At 40.1% G+C, this 13,215-nt stretch overlaps 4 protein-coding genes across 7 annotated transcripts in view; 3 read left to right on the top strand and 1 right to left on the bottom strand.

Moving 5' to 3' along the window:
- Window positions 1-8,834, bottom strand: part of LOC134217603 (collagenase-like) — a 457,454-nt gene extending 448,620 nt beyond the window's left edge. The window contains exon 1 of the mRNA XM_062696388.1: window positions 8,824-8,834. The gene's annotated coding sequence lies outside the window, so the exon portion shown is untranslated. The remainder of the gene's footprint in view (window positions 1-8,823) is intronic.
- Window positions 1-13,215, top strand: part of LOC134217600 (protein draper-like) — a 102,760-nt gene that overhangs the window by 28,446 nt on the left and 61,099 nt on the right. The gene's annotated exons all lie outside the window — the stretch shown is intronic.
- On the top strand, window positions 5,300-6,025 carry LOC134208812 (solute carrier family 25 member 35-like). The gene has a single exon (XM_062684759.1). It carries the CDS (start codon window positions 5,300-5,302, stop codon window positions 6,023-6,025), a length of 726 nt encoding a protein of 241 aa, XP_062540743.1.
- Window positions 6,785-7,753, top strand: LOC134208811 (solute carrier family 25 member 35-like). The gene is made up of 2 exons (XM_062684758.1): window positions 6,785-7,496; window positions 7,563-7,753. The coding sequence occupies exons 1-2, from the start codon at window positions 6,785-6,787 to the stop codon at window positions 7,751-7,753; spliced, it is 903 nt and encodes a 300-aa protein (XP_062540742.1).

Below are 13,215 nucleotides of genomic sequence, written 5' to 3'. Positions count from 1 at the left end.
GGTCCGTTGGTTTGGTGCAGTCGGTATTAAATTAGAAAATTCTAGCAGTTGGAGAGCACGCCAATTAATTAGTATTTATTTTGCAATCTAATCTAAGTGTATATACAAATCCAAAAGATTCCAAATTTATTTAATAATTTATTTCCTATCAACAGGGAATGGACGAACGCGCAGCAAAACTGTGAGCTTCCGTCGACTGAATCTATTTGGCACCAAATCTACTGATATATTACAATTTTACTTTCGAGCTCTTTTCAATTTCTTCGTGCACTAGCTTACGGTTTTGCGTTTTGGGTTCCTTCCTCCAGGATGAGCGAAGCGAAGGTAGAATGTCGACGGTTCCTGGATCCGACCCACGTGTCCAACTTCGTCAGAATGGCCGCACCGCGTGGCTTATCGCACAATGGAATCAGCCACTCACGAGGTAGATTTGTCCTCGGACCGATACTGGTGGATGCTAAGCGGCTTGCCAACCGACGGAATCCAAATGTCTGGCCGGATCGTAGGGTCCCAAATAACCACCCACTTTGGGATGGGGTTTAACCTGATTCAATCTCCGAAGGCTCACAACAGGCACTTTCAAACGTAAAAATGTATTTAGGAACCGAAACGCGATAAACTTCGCTTTAGACTTTATGGCACACACGACACGTGATTTCACTACTGCTTGAATTCAAGTTTGATTATTGGTGGAAGCTTCAGTCGAGTAACACGTATAATCGAACTTGAATTCAAGCAGTAGTGAAATCACGTGTCGTGTGTGCCATAAAGTCTAAAGCGAAGTTTATCGCGTTTCGGTTCCTAAATACATTTTTACGTTTGAGAGTGCCTGTTGTGAGCCTTCGGAGATTGAATCAGGTTAAACCCCATCCCAAAGTGGGTGGCCGCGGTGCGGCCATTCTGACGAAGTTGGACACGTGGGTCGGATCCAGGAACCGTCGACATTCTGCCTTCGCTTCGCTCATCCTGGAGGAAGGAACCCAAAACCGTAAGCTAGTGCACGAAGAAATTGAAAAGAGCTCGAAAGTAAAATTGTAATCTAGCAGTAGATTTGGCGCCAAATAGATTCAGTCGACGGAAGCTCACAGTTTTGCTTCGCGTTCGTCCATTTCCTGTTGATAGGAAATAAATTATTAAATAAATTTGGAATCTTTTTGATTTGTATATACACTTAGATTAGATTGCAAAATAAATACTAATTAATTGGCGTGCTCTCCAACTGCTATAATTTTTGAATTTAATACCGACTGCACCAAACTTTAATGAGATCGTTCGAGCAGATCCGTTTGAGATATTTAAGACGCAAGCCCGTTAGATTTTAAGTTTCTTTCTACAGCTTCAATTAAGGTAAGTTCGAGTGAGACTGGGAAATACCAAACCTGCCCTGAGGAGAAGTCTCTGGCCGGACTAAACTGTTCCTGTGGCCTCTTTCCGAAGAGTGGCGCTTAAGTCACAGGAATTGATAACCTGTCCTCTTTCGCTTCCTAACTTGTGTTGATTTGATAGAAACGACCGTTGGTTGAACCAACGGACCCGGGGAAAGGTTTCATTTTGGCGCCCAACGTGATCTGCTTCATTCAAAGTATTTAATTGGTAGGTGTGGTAGGTACATATTGAATCGTTACATACTCTTAGACTCTAAACTTTTTTTGTAGACCACTACAACACAATCATTCACAGGGCTAACAACATGCTTGGGTTCATAAAGCGTTTCTGCTATAACTTTCATGACCCATATACAATTTAAACACTGTATGTAGCTTATGTTAGATCAATTATGGAATACTGCAGCATTGTATGGCCGCCTTTCGCAATCACGCACGAAGATAAATTAGAATCTGTACGAAAGCAATGTTTAATATTTGCTCTTCGTAAATTAGGCTGGACATCATTTCCACTCTCATCATACAAATCACGCTGCATGCGAAGCTAGGTCATTAGGCCGAATGAGAACTGGGGAATGAGAAGTGAGTAGTGTGAAGTGAGGAAGAAGTAGAACGGAAGAAGATAAAAGGAAAAAGGAGGAAGAAGTAAAAAGGCAGAAGGAAGAAAAAAGAAGGAAGAAGAAAGAAAGAAAGAAGGAAGACGGTAGATAGAAGGAAGAAAACGGAAGAAAGAAGAAGGAAGAAAACGGAAGAAAGAAGAAGGAAGAAAACGGAAGAGAGAAGAAGGAAGAAAACGGAAGAAAGAAGAAGGAAGAAGAAAGAAGTTAGAAGGAAGAGGGAAGAAAGAAAAAGGAAGAAAAAAGAAGGGAAAAGGAAGAAAAAAGAAGGGAAAAGGAAGAAAAAAGAAGTAAAAAGGAAGAAAGAAGAAGGAAGAAGGAAGCATAAAGAAGGAAGAAGGCAGGAGGAAATAATAAGGAATAAGGAAGAAGGAAGAAAGAAGAAAGAAGAAAAAAGAAAGAAGAAAGAAGAAAGAAGAAAGAAGAAGGAAGAAGGAAGAAAGAAGAAGGAAGGAGGAAGAAAGAAGGAGGAAGGAAGAAGATACAAGAGGGAAGAAGGAAGAGAAAAGAAGAAAGGAGGAAGAAAGAAGTAAGAAAGATAAAGGAAGAAGAAAGAAGGAAGATGGAAGATTGGAGAAGGAGGAAGGAAGAAGGAAGAGGGAAGAAGAAAGGAGTAAGAAAGAAGAAGAAAGAAGTAAGAAAGTAAAAGGAAGAAGCAAGAAGGATGAGGGACGGAGGAAGAAGGAAGGAGGAAAAATGATAAAGGAAGAAGGAAGTAAGAAGACAGATAGAAGAAGGAAGATGCAAGAAGGGGTAAGATGAAGGAAAAACTTCCAAATGGCCTGACACCGCTGCATGCTTATTGACATAGGGTAACGGTACCAATAGTGGAGGTATTAGTAGATCCACAAAAGAAAATATTTTTTAAAAATTGATAATTATGGGAAATTTACTGCTTTATTATCTTAGTCAATAGATAAACTAATAAATTTGCTTACAAAAATGAGATAGATGTCATTTAACATCAATAATTACCAAATATTGCTTGCACCACTATGGGTACACTGTTCCTTTAGTGGCGGTAAAAATTAATTTTGGTTCCTATAGTGGTGCTATCCATTGGTTTCTTATGAGACTCGCCACTATTGGTACAGTTGCACCACTATAGGTGCAAGGGAGTCAATATTGTTAAGGAAAATCATTGTTTTCTATAGTTTTTCAAGCGAAATTTTAAAATAAGTTGCATTAAACATGATATTTAAAGCACGACGCATCAACTGAAACCATCGTAAAGTCTATAAACATGATAAATCTCATTAAAACCCCACTACCTCCACTATTGGTGCTACCTCCACTAAGGGTACGGCTACCCTACAAACTTTAAAAGAGCGGCGTGAAATAACAGTGGTTTCATTCGTATACGATATCGTTTCGCAACGTATTGATTCAACTGAAATCTTTTCAAATTTAAACTTTTATTTTCTTTCAAGGCAACTAAGAAATCGTACCTTATTCATAACAAATTATCATCGAACAAATTATGCCAAATTTGGACCTTTAAATCGAATAATGGACATTTACAACCAACACTGTAAAATTGTTGACTTTACAATGTCTCGGCAGATTCTTAAAACGTATTTTAACACAATTCAAAATCGCAACACATAAGACAGAAAAAAATCACAATTCCAATAAAATCAAAATCAAATTTGGTTTCGCCGACGACATAGATATTATGGCACGTATCTTTGAGAAGATGGAGGAACCCTAAGGCGAAGCTAACCGGTTTGGACTAGTCTTCAACATGTCGAAAACGAAGTACACAATAGGCGAAGTACAAGAGGCTCAAGAGAGGACAATGTCCGCCATCTGCCACAAGTTTGTATCGGTGGTGACGAAATCGGGGTAGTTGAAAAATTACTGTACTTGGGCTCACTGATGACTGCCGAAAATGATACCACGAGTTGCATCAGCTGTAGGGAGAACCATCCATCGTTCACACCGTGAAAATCGGAAGACTGCAGTGGGCCGGGCACATAGCCAGAATGTCGGACAATAATCCGGTGAAGCAGCGAGCAAGGTGGGTTGGCAGACCCTCCTCAGACTGCGTTGCTGGCGACGTGCAGCCTTGGACCGAGCTGTCATTAGATGACAAGAAGAATCAAAAAGCCAGGGCAAAGCACAGCAAAGAAAATTTAAAATATTTTAAAAATTACGAAATGGGATTTCGGGAAAACGATTAATTAAAAATGCAATTAACAACAAAACAAATCAATCAAATAAATGTACCTCTTTATGTATAATCAAAAGTCTAGCTTCGTCCTTTAACCCGTTTTAAAAAAACAGCAATTTGAATATTTTGAAGTTATTTTAAAAACCGTATCCCATATATCGCTGTGATTTTTTTTTCATTATTCTACTTTTTCTCTCAGCATTCATTCTTCTTTTAACATATGAACACTAATTGTCTTTATTCTCGAGTAAAGAAATACAGCACCAATCTCGTCGCTTCTTTTTGCTAACATGCGTGCTCACTGATGAATAAATCACAAACATCAGAAATACATCAAATTCTTTTTCATGAACATACGAGCTATAAGACGAAGTCCAGGAGCAGTAACCCTGAGTATTCACTTACGTATTATTCTTTTTTCTCGTACTGGCATTAATGCAAACATTGATTGAGAGCTAAAAAGTAATTCTCACATTATGTTTGCCTTTAATCCGGAATAATCGAAACTAATTAAATATTCATAATCAAATACAGAAACGAAGTCGGACTAAACTTGCATCAGGTTCAGAGAAAATAACTTACAGGCGGAGAGAACTCAATGGAAACAAAGAATAAAAATACGACTGGTTTCGATTTCTAAAGAATGCGCCTCAATGTAAAAAAGATAAAACCTACAAGTGAATAAAAAAAGACATTAACATTCTTTCGTCTACTGTGCATCCATTCACCGGTGTAGGCAGTTTATTGACGTTTATACATCCTCGTTTTCTCGTACCCTCTTCTTTATGGGATTCCACAACGATCCAGCTACTAGACAGCATGCTATTTCCATTGGAATTAGATATCAAAAGTGTCAATATTTGCTGTATTCACCTATTTTTGCATTAACCGACACACCCATAATAGAACTGCCATTCCACAATCGCATATCTCGCACTAACCAACCGTTGAACGCTTATCATACAATTAACTGCTGCAAACTTCTATTTATGAGGGACTTGTGACTAGCGATAAGGACCAGATAAGATACCCCAAGAAATAATTCGCTTCGCAATCGACTTCTTCCCGTTTGTCGACAGTGTGTTAAATTCCGCGAAACCGCCTGGTGATCACCCGTCGGCGGAATGGAGTTCGTCTTGGGAGGCGCCTCGTCCTGCTGTGCCGTGCTGTTCACGAATCCGTTCGACGTCCTGAAGACTCGCCAGCAGCTGGAAGGTGAACTGATGGCGAAGAACAGCGTGAAGAAGCGCGCCTATCGCGGCATGTGGCAGTCGATTGTGACTGTGGTCAAGTCGGATGGACTGCGAGGGTTGCAGAAGGGATTACCGGCCGCAGCTTTGTATCAAATTGCGATGAACAGCGTACGACTGGGCACTTATCAGACGGTCGATAATTTGGGTTGGACCCGCAGTGAGAGTGCCCTGTTGACGCCGTTCTTATCGGTGTTTTGGGGAGGGATTGCGGGGGTGATCAGCGGAACGGTCTCCTGCCCGATGTACGTCATCAAAACCCAAATGCAAGCCGTCAGCAGCGGGAGCTACACGGCGAAGTTCCAACACAGGCATGACGGAGTGGTGGCGGCATTTCGGAGTATGTACCGCGAAGCTGGAATCAAAGGATTATACCGAGGATACACGGCCAATTTGGCACGGGTAGCTATGGGGTCGTCGACCCAAATGGCGTCATTTGCTGCGTGCAAAGACTTTTTTGGGCGGTACGAGCTTTTCCAGGAATCGGTAGTTCTGACCGCGATAGCTGCAAGCTCAGTGGCTGGATTCGGCTGGAAATTTATCGAGCCGAGGGTATTCACGGAATGTACAAAGGATTCTTCCCGTTGTACTTGCGGGTAGCTCCCCATACTGTTCTGAATCTGACGTTTTGGGAATTCTTCAAAAAGTTGTATGATCAATACGACAAAAAGGATCTTTCGTAAGGTTGCGGAGAAAAGAACTCATCCAAACAGATCTGATGACAGGCATTTAAAAGTACGGAAATGTGGATAATGTTGTTTGGTGTTGTTATTAATTTGGTACAAATATAGAATCTACAAATTACTACAGATCTTAAATCACCTGGAATGAAGAAGTCCATTATTGTTTGTTTCTTTGAGTTGCCCAAGTGCCTATTTCATGCACTACCGGGATTTATCAACGTTAAAAAAATCAGATTCATATACACGCTCAAATCAAATTATTTTAGATTGAGCAATTCTTTGAACGTCATATCAGTTCTTTTAATGGTCGCCTATCCATTGTATATTATTAACTTATTAAATCCGCTATGTGAAAGTCCGCCTAACCTGAACATAAAATCAAGCAAACATGTACCCGACTTGTTCGTGGACGTAGCAGCGAATAAAAAAAAACATTCACTCAAAATGATATCACTTGATTAGAAAGGTGCCAAACAAAAATTCTTTGGCCGGCTTCTCCCCATATGTAACCTGGTGACACACATCCACAACTGTCTCGGGAAGCAATAACTCTCTCTTGATACCAGAAATCAGATAAGATAAAATCCACTAAAGTACGCTCGCATTCGCCTTCTTTTCCTTTGCCGTCAGTTCGAGACTCGTCTGCGGAACGACCTGCAAAACATCACCCGGCAAGATGGAGTTCCTGCTGGGAGGCCTCTCATCATGCAGTGCAGTGCTGTTTACATTTCCGTTCGACGTGCTGAAGACCCGTCAACAGCTGTCGCATGAGCTGCTGGCCAAGAACCATACCCAGCATAGTGCTTATCGTAGCCTTGGACAATCGATCGCCAGCGTGATCAAATCCGATGGATTGCGTGGCCTGTATAAAGGCTTGTCAGCGGGGATGTTGTATCAATTTTCGATGAACAGCGTTCGTCTGGGCACTTATCAGACAATTGATAATCTCGGTTGGATTCGCAGTGAGAATGCTATGCTGACCCCGTTCTTATCAGTGTTTTGGGGAGGCATTGCTGGGGTGGTTGGTGCGACAGCATCCTGTCCGGTGTTTGTTATCAAGACGCAGCAACAGGCATTCAGTAGTGGAAGCTACACGACAAAGTTTCAGCACAAACATAGTGGAGTAGTGGCCGCTTTCCGCAATCTATATCGCGATGCTGGCATCAAGGGATTGTACAGAGGCTACACAGCCCATCTAACGCGAGTATCTTTGGGATCATCTGTTCAGATGACGTCGTTTGCGGTGAGCAAGGATTTCTTTACGAAGTACGAACTATTCCAGGAGTCGGTTGTTTTGACTGCGCTGGCCTCCAGTACAGTGGCTGGCTTCATCATGTCCGTTTCGATGTCTCCGGTAGATGTGGTCACGACGAGAATGACGAACCAAGGTTTGTTCGATTTTGCGGTATTCGTAGTTCTTCAAAGTATTATAACCCTTATTTTCGTCCTTATAGGTGTATCGTCTTCAGGAAAAGGACTATTGTACAAGAGTATTTTGGATTGTTTTGTGAAAACGTATCGAGCGGAAGGCATTGATGGAATGTATAAAGGTTTCGTTCCATTATATATGCGAGTCGTTCCCCATACAGTTCTGAATTTGACGTTTTGGGATTTCTTCAAAAGTCTTAATGATCGGTACTTGTAAAGTGGTCTAAGTTCTTAAAGATGCTTATTTTAGATTTTTTGAACAAATCTCCAATAATTAGTTAATATGATAATCACTTTGAAATGGCGCATGTGGTAAATGTCAATAGAAATAACAAGGGAGCTATTTCTCAGATATACAGAAAGCCAAAAATGGGATAAATAAAAAGAACTATGGAAAGCAAGTTCTAGAAGTCGTTTTTATTATAGTCCAAGTCCTTCAAAATAGACACCCTAAGTTCAGATTGCTCGGCGGTCGCACGGTACGCAGTGGCACATTACAGTTCTAATGGACAGTATTCCTATGATCAATAATATTCGTTGATACTCGAAAGATAAGATCGGTTCACCCTTGGTTATGCCTTTATTAACGTTTCTGGAGGGCTATTGATTTAGTTTATTGATCTTGTTTCACATCACTGTTTTTTATGCGCAGCTGCTTAAATTATGGAAAATGCTGGCGTGGTCGGTCTTAAAGTTTCAGAGGACTATCTGCTTTATTCGATGACATCGATTCTTTCTGGTGTTATTCGTTTATTCAGACCTGTTACAAACAACGTGGATTTGGTGGATATCACTATTTTCTTGAAATTAAGTTGCATTAGCCGTAGAAATGGGCACGAGATCTTACAGGCTGAAGCCTTGATTATCATTCTACTTCTCGCTTGTTTTTGATGCAAGAATCGGAATTTGGTGAGCTTATGAGCTGGATTTTGAAGTTTAGGCCAGCCAGCCCCAAAGAATCCTGCCATAGAAGGGCGCATGACATGACACTGTCCAACGTATTGACGGATCCGTTCACCTCTCTGAGAAGGAAGGGCGCAGTCTCGAGCCTTCCTGCTCATGACGCAGAATGACACATCGACCAAACTTGATGATTGATGATTCGATTGAAAAATGTAACATTTTTGGTGTAGGAGACAGACCATTTCCACTGATTTAAAAATAAATTTGACCTCGAGTAATATATAAAAAGGTGTTTTGGAGCAAAATAATTTAGAGAACATGTAACTCGGAAACCATTAATTGTACGACAAAGCTGTATGAGAACGATTTGTAGGGGTTTAAAACGGATTTTTCGGGAAAAAATATTGCACTTGTCAAAAAAATTATTTTATAATGAAAAAATTAATGTAAAAAATTAAATGTCAAAATATGTTTGCCACAATATCTCACCAAGTTTCTATCACAAAACTTGGCTTTAAAGCACACGTTTTGACGACATAATGTCGATGGATAAGTTGAAAATATGAACGTAACGAGTTTTGCGAGTGTTTCTCCGTTGACAACGGAAAAAAATCATCGAAAATTTGCCATAAAGAAACCGAATCAGCTATTGTTTACTTTAATAAAGTAACAAATTTGGGCAAAAAGTTGAAAATTTCCAATGAAATGATGTGTTGTCAGCATAAATACGACGGAATCTTAGGCTTTGGTCCGATTCGTGAATCAAAATCGAATTAAACTTAAAAGTGACAGTTCAAAAATTTCCAAATAACCCTGCTCGCAGAGCAAGATTACTTTTGACAGATATTGAATCATTTTTGATAGATGTTTTCTTGGTCTTGCTGGGTAGCACCAGCCATTCTTATGAGCGGGGGATTTCATAATTTCCGAACTGTCACTTTTAAGTTTAATTCGATTTTAATTCACGAATCGGACCAAAGCCTTAGTACTGCATGAAAAAAAATCTTGTACAATACTTCAATTTTGATGGATTTTTTTTTTATTATTTTGATTAGTTTCCATAAGGATCGTGAACATTTTGCCATACACGGAAGAAATAAACTACCCAATAGTGAGTTCAATTCACCCAACCTCAAACATCCGTACGGGAAGCCAAAATTGAGTAAATGGGGTCGAAGTAGTTTGCCTTTACTCCCATGTTAAAAAAGTACCCAACGGAAAATTTATTTACTCAACTGGAGGTTTAATTTACTCAATTTTGAGTTCAGGCAATAAACTCAAGGTTGGCTTCCCGTATTGAACTGGCGTCGTTGGATTGTTTCGCTCTTTTGTTTTTGGCAACAGAAGAAAGAGTGGATGAAAGAGAAGAGAAAAAATAACTCAAAAGTAAGTTAAAAAAAAAACTCAACGTTGGGTACTTTTATTCTTCCGTGTAAGAAAACCAAAAAGTTCACTGTGTGAGTACAAAATTCACCAAGCTCGGAGCACAACTACACATCTTCCCACCCGTTATGTATAGGCCTGGACTAAGTGCTTGTAAAAAAATCCTTGGACTGTCAACTACGGCTAAACCCAACCAGCGGATGGCAGATTTTAATACAGTTCTGCATAAGAACCTTACAGAAACTGTATAATAATTTGGCATATACAATTTCGGAAGATTTTAATACAGAAATCTAACAGATTTGTATTATTTTAATACAATAACTGCATAAAAAGCTTACAGAATTGTATATGTCAAGATTTTATTCAACAATTCTTAGATTTATTTTTGGTACTAAGCCTAGCCATGATAGTTATTTGTTGTATCCAGCATTTTACGTGCACTAATGGCCGTCACAATTTTACTCATATGTATTCTGGTAGGGTGCAATCGATTTGACGTTGTGCTTGTGTTGTTTGACATCGCAGCGATCATCATCATCATGAATTGATCATTATGATGATGAAAATTTATCGTTTTTCGTGTCAAACGACCCAAGCCAATTTTCAAACTGTTTTCACCCTACCAACAACTGAGCTGGATTGTGGCGTCCATTAGCGTTCATAAAATGCTGGATAATAAGACTGTCATTCGTTCGTTAAACCTCCAACCTAGTGGATCTGTTTCCACAAACTTATGGGCCCAGGTACCGTGGCATAGTAATGGTTTTTAGAAAAATAATGACAACGCGAACATGTTTTTTGGAAAAATATATTAAGCTCTTTTAGCGGAATGTATTAAACCGTCTAAGACGAATTAAGTACTGTCCATTTAATTCCACCAATTAATTTTCGTTATCTTTGCAGATACGTATTTCGACCTCAACTGTGTGGTCGTCTTCAGTGTCTTGTACTTGACTCGACTTGAAGAAAACAATCGCAACTTACACTATTTATACTACGCTAGGTACCTAATCTAATCTTATTTGCCTACTTTATTTACCTATATAGTAAATTACTTTATTGTTTAGGTAGAAACTTGAAGAGCCAAGAGCTGCCATTTCCCTGATCCTTATTCAACAGCGCTGTTTGTACCTGTCGGTGGATTTCCAAGCTCTCAGCTACATCGAGTTTCCATGGGGAAGAGACATTTCTTAAAATGTTAATATTTGATGCCGTAATTGGGTGATTTTCCTTATACACATGCTCTGCTACCTTAGATCTAAATTCGTAATGTAATCCCTTATCGTTTGCTCTTTTCGCCTTACTACTGTATAGACGAATCCAAGTAAAAATAAGAAGAAGACACACGACGGTGTTAACTTTGACAGATCCTACAGCACAGCATAGGAAGATAATTTTAAAATGCTTATTATAAATTCTAGACTAAATGTAATTAAAATCTGATTGAAGTATGATACGGAAAAAGTTCCGAACTGTATGATAGGCACATTTTTGGAAAATATTCAAAAAATTGAGAAAAGCTTCCGAATATGTAATTCAGAACTTTTTCCGTATCGTACATCAATCAGATTTTAATTACATTTTGTCTAGAATTTATAATAAGCATTTTAAAATTATCTTCCTATGCTGTGCTGTAGGAGCTGTCAAAGTTAACACCGTCGTGTGTCTTCTTCTTATTTTTACTTGGATTCGTCTATTGTAGTTCCTTCGTTTTTCCTTCTTCGCTCAGGGGTATCGTCTGCATCCTGTGGATCATGTGATGAAATGCTGCCATTTTATGTTGGTACGAATGGTTCGATGTATATGGGATGACTCTCATGGTGTTCGTGGGCTTCCTGTAGATTTCGAGGCTCAATGTTGTATTTGCTTCCCTGATGACTAGTAGATCCAAGAAAGGTAGTTTAAAGCCTGTCCACGTTAAATTTCGGACACCCATCTTATAACGCGATTTTTGAAAATTTTCACAAACCACTGAGGCGACCAATTTACATGCCAGCTGAATCTGTCCGCTTTATGTGCTGTTTTCAGCATGTTTTAAACACGCCTACATAGATAAAATGACGACAAATCATGTGGACATTACCTAAGTGTCCGAAATTTAACGTGGACAGGCTTTACCTTCTTTTTCCTCTTCGAAGGTAAATTTGATGTCCTTATGCACGTTTTTTATCGCTTCCATAATCCTGGGTAGATCCTTTCGGTTGATGATGCTGAAAATGTCGTCGACGTATCTCCACCACTTCTGGGGTAGTATTCCTTGTTCTTGTAGGTTGTTCTCCAGATTCGCCATGAACAGTTCGCACAAAAACGGTGATAGCGGATTTCCCATCGGTGCTCCTTTCGTCTGTTTGTAGTAGTTGCCACGAAATGTGAAGTAGTTCTCCGTCATGCATAGCCCTGCCAGATTTAGGTACATCTTCACCTTTCCTCGCCATTCAGAGCATCTTTCATTGGAACGCTAGGGAACAATGCCGCTACGTCGAATGATACCATTATGTCCTCTTCTTCGATGTGTCCTGATTCCAACAGCTTCTGGGCGAACTCCTGGGTGTTGATGACTGACCTGCTGGGGAATGGTTTCGGCATACTTTGGAACTCCTTTACCAACCATTTGGCTATGTTTTGGGTAGGGGAACCCACTGATGAAACTATCTCTGAGATGCTCCTTGCCGGGTTTTTGGATTTTTGGTAGTCCTTTAATCCTAGGTAGAACCGGGTTTACTGTCTTTACTCGGGCTTCTCCGATGATCGCCTTACACTCCTTTATTGTTTTGTCCGTGAGTCGTATTAATCCTGGTAGCGGATCCACTCTCAAATGTCTATAAGGTCCTCCGTTGATTTTCGTCGTCATCTGTTCGTCGTAGTCCTCTTTATCCATTACCACTACTGCGTTTCCCTTATCGGCTTTTACGTAGTATACTGGTTTTTCCTTAAGCTCCTTTAGAATCCTCCTTTCGTCATGGTTCGTTGTCCCGTGCCGTCCTTCTTTGATGGCGTCTGCCACGATGTTCCTCGCTGTATTTTGATCCTGTTGCTCGATGTTTCGGGAAATCGCTGTCTCCATGTCCACGATGATCTGTTCCACGTCTGATTTCTGTGTGATCCCATACCCCAGTCCCTTGTTGAGGTGAGCTAGTTGTTCCTCCGTAAACTGCTGTGTCGAACGGTTCACGACGAATCCTTCGATGATCTGTACGGTGGGGTTGTCAGTACGGATTTCCTCTGCTGATTTCACTCGCAATTTGTTCAGTTTTTTCCTGTGCAGTCTCCGCTTCCGGTCTGATTCACATTCTTCTGCCCTCTTTACCTTCTTCAAAACAGGTCGAATGATTCCGGGTTATCCTTAGCTAACTTTAAATGCATATTGTAGCACTCCAAAGTCACTCGTTC

The sequence above is a fragment of the Armigeres subalbatus genome, chromosome 2, assembly GCF_024139115.2.
Source record: "Armigeres subalbatus isolate Guangzhou_Male chromosome 2, GZ_Asu_2, whole genome shotgun sequence".
In the NCBI taxonomy this organism is placed as follows: Eukaryota; Metazoa; Arthropoda; class Insecta; order Diptera; family Culicidae; genus Armigeres; species Armigeres subalbatus.
Note: the sequence above shows the minus strand (reverse complement) of the source record. Positions and strands in the feature narration are given on the sequence as shown.

Coding starts and splice junctions, on each gene's coding strand:
- LOC134208812 (XM_062684759.1), top strand. CDS start 5,300: ATGGAGTTCGTCTTGGGAGGCGCCTCGTCCTGCTGTGCCGTGCTGTTC.
- LOC134208811 (XM_062684758.1), top strand. CDS start 6,785: ATGGAGTTCCTGCTGGGAGGCCTCTCATCATGCAGTGCAGTGCTGTTT. Junction 7,497..7,562: donor GACGAGAATGACGAACCAAG/GTTTGTTCGATT, acceptor TCGTCCTTATAG/GTGTATCGTCTTCAGGAAAA.